We start from the raw sequence: 3,565 nt of genomic DNA on the forward strand, positions 1-3,565 counted from the left end.
GAGATAACTTAACTTAGGAACACTTCTCACAAGTATAAACTATTCTATCAATAAGTAGATGTTCTATCAATGAGTAAATATTCTATCAAAGAGTAAACGTTCTATCAATGTGTAAGCTTTCTATCAAAGAATGAACCTTCTATCATTAAATAACTTTCGACTAATGAATAAACTTTCTATCACTGAATAACTTTATATCAGTGGATCTTTTCTCTACTTCCTGGCATAGTGACACGGCCAAGGGCGTTATCGGCCACCCGGCGCCCATGGCAAAGTATGAGCTCATGCCCCCTCTGGCTGACCCTCCCGGGTCCTACCTTCGGGAAAAACTAACACACTGGGGTACTAAACCAGTGAAGAGGCCACCATATTGGGGTTTGCAAGGCCCGCATGGTAACACCTCGGTCAAGGGGCGGTATCGGCCACCCGGCGCCCGATGACCCAAGCATGCTCATACCCCCCTTACGGTGGTCCCGTCGAACCTCACCTAGGGGACTACTAAATCAACCGGACATAATCCAGTTGAGTCACGCTAGCTAATCATAATCTAATACTTTATCAGATGGGAATAACTTCCACTTTCGACTATTAATGAGCGCCCTAGGATAGCAGCACGTCAAAACCCACTGAGCCATTCAACAAAATATGAAATTCACCTATAAAAGAGTCATTCTAACTCCAATTAAGGCATAATCTAATTGTTAAATAAATAAGGGGGGTGGTCCCCGCCTCTTACTAACACTCTCATTCTCTATAGCTATTCTAAGCGCAAGAATTTCATAATTGATAGCTATTCATATAAAGTGTACTCACTAGTATCTCATAGTTTCAATGCAATGTATATTATCACAATAAACAATGATATCTTAAAGAAAATTGCATATAAGGGTTAGTTACTGCGTATACGTACCTGTAAGCGTTACCGCATGATCAAAAGTCACAAAACACCCGACTAAGGCTCTACTTTCCTCGTACGAAATAGGCACCTATATAAGTTATGAGTAGAAATAATAAGTTCTCTTAACTACTTTGCCATACCAAACTAAATGCCAAAGTAACCGCTATCACCCATTCAACATGAGTTTCCGATTACCCTAGCACGCACACAACTCATTCAATACAAGTCAAAATCATTAACTCAACACAACATAAGTCTTTTCATCAATTTAAAGTAGAAGTATGTGTGAATCGTTTCTTTACATTAACTAATTTTGAGCATATCGGCTCACGTTACCTAAAACAACACGATAATTAACTTTACCAACCATCGACGATAAGTTGACATTATGCTCGTGGCTTACTAATATCATGTATCTATAAATTCAATAACAACCTAATAAGGGTATTTGTAATTCACAACAATCAAACCACAACAATTATTAGCTATTATTCTCGATTTAATCAATCAAAATCACTTTCATAGTCAACTAACATCATCACTATTACTAATTATTCACAATAATAACCAATCGACCAAATCTTAAAACAACTTTTAAAGTTATTTAAACCAATCATCACCAAAATATAGTACAAAACATATTATTAGTAGTTTCATCTCTAAATCCAAGCCCTAATCGTTTCGTGTTCAAAGATAACATATTTAATTACTACCCATACTAAGATTCAAAGAAACTAATACAAAATCAACTCACAACCCATAATTTCAAATCACACTTCAAACCCTAAGTCATAAACATGTTGAATTCATCAATTAAATTCTTACCCACCAAAAAGATTCAATGAAGTTAACACAAAACCAACATCAAACTCAATACACTTAATAAAACTCCAAATAAAACTAGAAAATTAATTAGAGAAAAGAGAAGCGATGGCTCACAAAAGTGAAACTAGGAGATGGACAAGGAGGTAGGTGGTTTTTGTGGTGGTGATGACTCACTATGTGAAATGGGGAGAAGGAGTCACACGGACTATCCCCTGCTGGCGGTACAGTAGCTGAGCTGCTGGTGATGGGGAGAGACGCAGCCTACCTGCTGCTCGCTGCCGTGAAGGAGGAGAGAAGCAGCCTTCCAGCTGCCGGCTGCCGTGAGTAAGGCTGGTGGTGCTGTTGGGAGGCTTCAAACGTGAGGCTTTGAGGGAGTATGGTGTCACAGGGAGCAGAGGAAGAGGGAGAAGGAAGAAGGAGGGACTGACGGCTTGTGGGGTAGCAACGAGGGTTTTGTGTCCTTTTTATCATGGTTATTATTATTATTATGTTTTATTCATTTATTTATTTAATCTAGATTCATTTTCTTGCGAGGCTTAACTAAGAGACTCACCTTTGTGTACTCACACATATTAATAAAATAATAATTTTGATTCGAACCTCTTTATTTAGAAATTCTAATTGTATTTTTAATATAAATATATGTTAATATTTAAATTTGTACGTATATGAAAGGAGTTTATTAAAACTACTTCTAAATTAATTTAACATAATTATAAAATACCCAAAAATTGTTAAAATATTAATTAATGACGTCGGGAAATCTCAAGGTGTTACATGTACCTTTGTGAAATACCTCTATTCCTTAAGCAATCCCAAACGATGCTTTATGGTATACTATCATACGCTTTCTCCAGGTCAATGAATACCAGATGCAAATCCTTCTTTCGCTCCCTATACTGTTCCATCAGTTTCCTCAAAAGATGAATTGCCTCGGTGGTTAATCTTCTCGGCATGAATCCAAACTGGTTCTCTCTAACCACCGTCTCTCGTCAAATTCTTTTCTCAATCACTCTTTCCCACATTTTCATTGTGTGGGTTAGAAGTTTGATACCCCTATAGTTCCCGAATTCTTATGCATTGCCCTTGTTCTTAAACAGTGGGATAATTGTGCTAACCCTCCATTCTTCCAGCATCTTACTAGATCTCAAGATGGCATGAAAGAGTTTAGTAAGCCAATGAATGCCCTCTTCTCCTAAACCCCTCCACACCTCAATCGGAATGTTATCAGGTCCAACTACCTTAAATCCCTCCATCTTTTTGATAGCTTCTCTTACTTCCACCGTGGTTATACCACTAAACGACCCATGAACCTGTGTTCTTTGGATGGCCGAAGTTTGTCGAATTTCCTTAGTTAGACCCCTAGTCTCATTGAGTAGTTGGAAAAAATATTGATGCCATTTTAATTTGATGTCCTCTTATCTAAGGAGTACTCATCCACTCTCATCCTTTATGTACCTCATTGTTCCTAGATCTTTCCTCTGCCTAGATCTGGCTTTAGCCAACTTAAAAATATATTTCTCCCCCTCTTTGGTATCAAGCTTTTGATAAAAGGCTTTAAACGCTCGACTCTTTGCCTCTACTACTGCTTTCTTTGCCTCCTGTTTTGCTTCTTTATACCTCTCTTTCTTTTGTATCCGATCTTTCTCCTCCGTACAAGCCATAAGCTCCTTGAATCTCCTGTTTTTGTCGTTTAACTTCTTTTGCACCTCTTTGTTCCACCACCACAACTCTTTGTACACCCTTGGTTTCCCTGTCAACTCCCCTAATGTTTCCTTTGCCACCTTACGAATGGTTTCCGCCATAGTCACCCACATTTGATTTGCATCATCTGAAATACTT

At 38.1% G+C, this 3,565-nt stretch overlaps 1 protein-coding gene across 1 annotated transcript in view; it reads right to left on the reverse strand.

Moving 5' to 3' along the window:
* Positions 1-2,796: 2,796 nt before the first annotated feature.
* The window catches only part of LOC130803725 (uncharacterized), a 924-nt gene continuing 155 nt past the window's right edge, over positions 2,797-3,565 (reverse strand). The window contains exons 1-2 of the mRNA XM_057667924.1: positions 3,182-3,565; positions 2,797-3,085 (exon numbers count right to left, since the gene is read on the reverse strand). The exon at positions 3,182-3,565 is cut by the window's right edge and continues 155 nt beyond it. Of these exons, the coding sequence (XP_057523907.1) occupies positions 2,797-3,085; positions 3,182-3,565 (673 nt within the window). The remainder of the gene's footprint in view (positions 3,086-3,181) is intronic.

The sequence above is a fragment of the Amaranthus tricolor genome, chromosome 17 (genome assembly GCF_026212465.1).
Source record: "Amaranthus tricolor cultivar Red isolate AtriRed21 chromosome 17, ASM2621246v1, whole genome shotgun sequence".
NCBI lineage: Eukaryota > Viridiplantae > Streptophyta > Magnoliopsida > Caryophyllales > Amaranthaceae > Amaranthus > Amaranthus tricolor.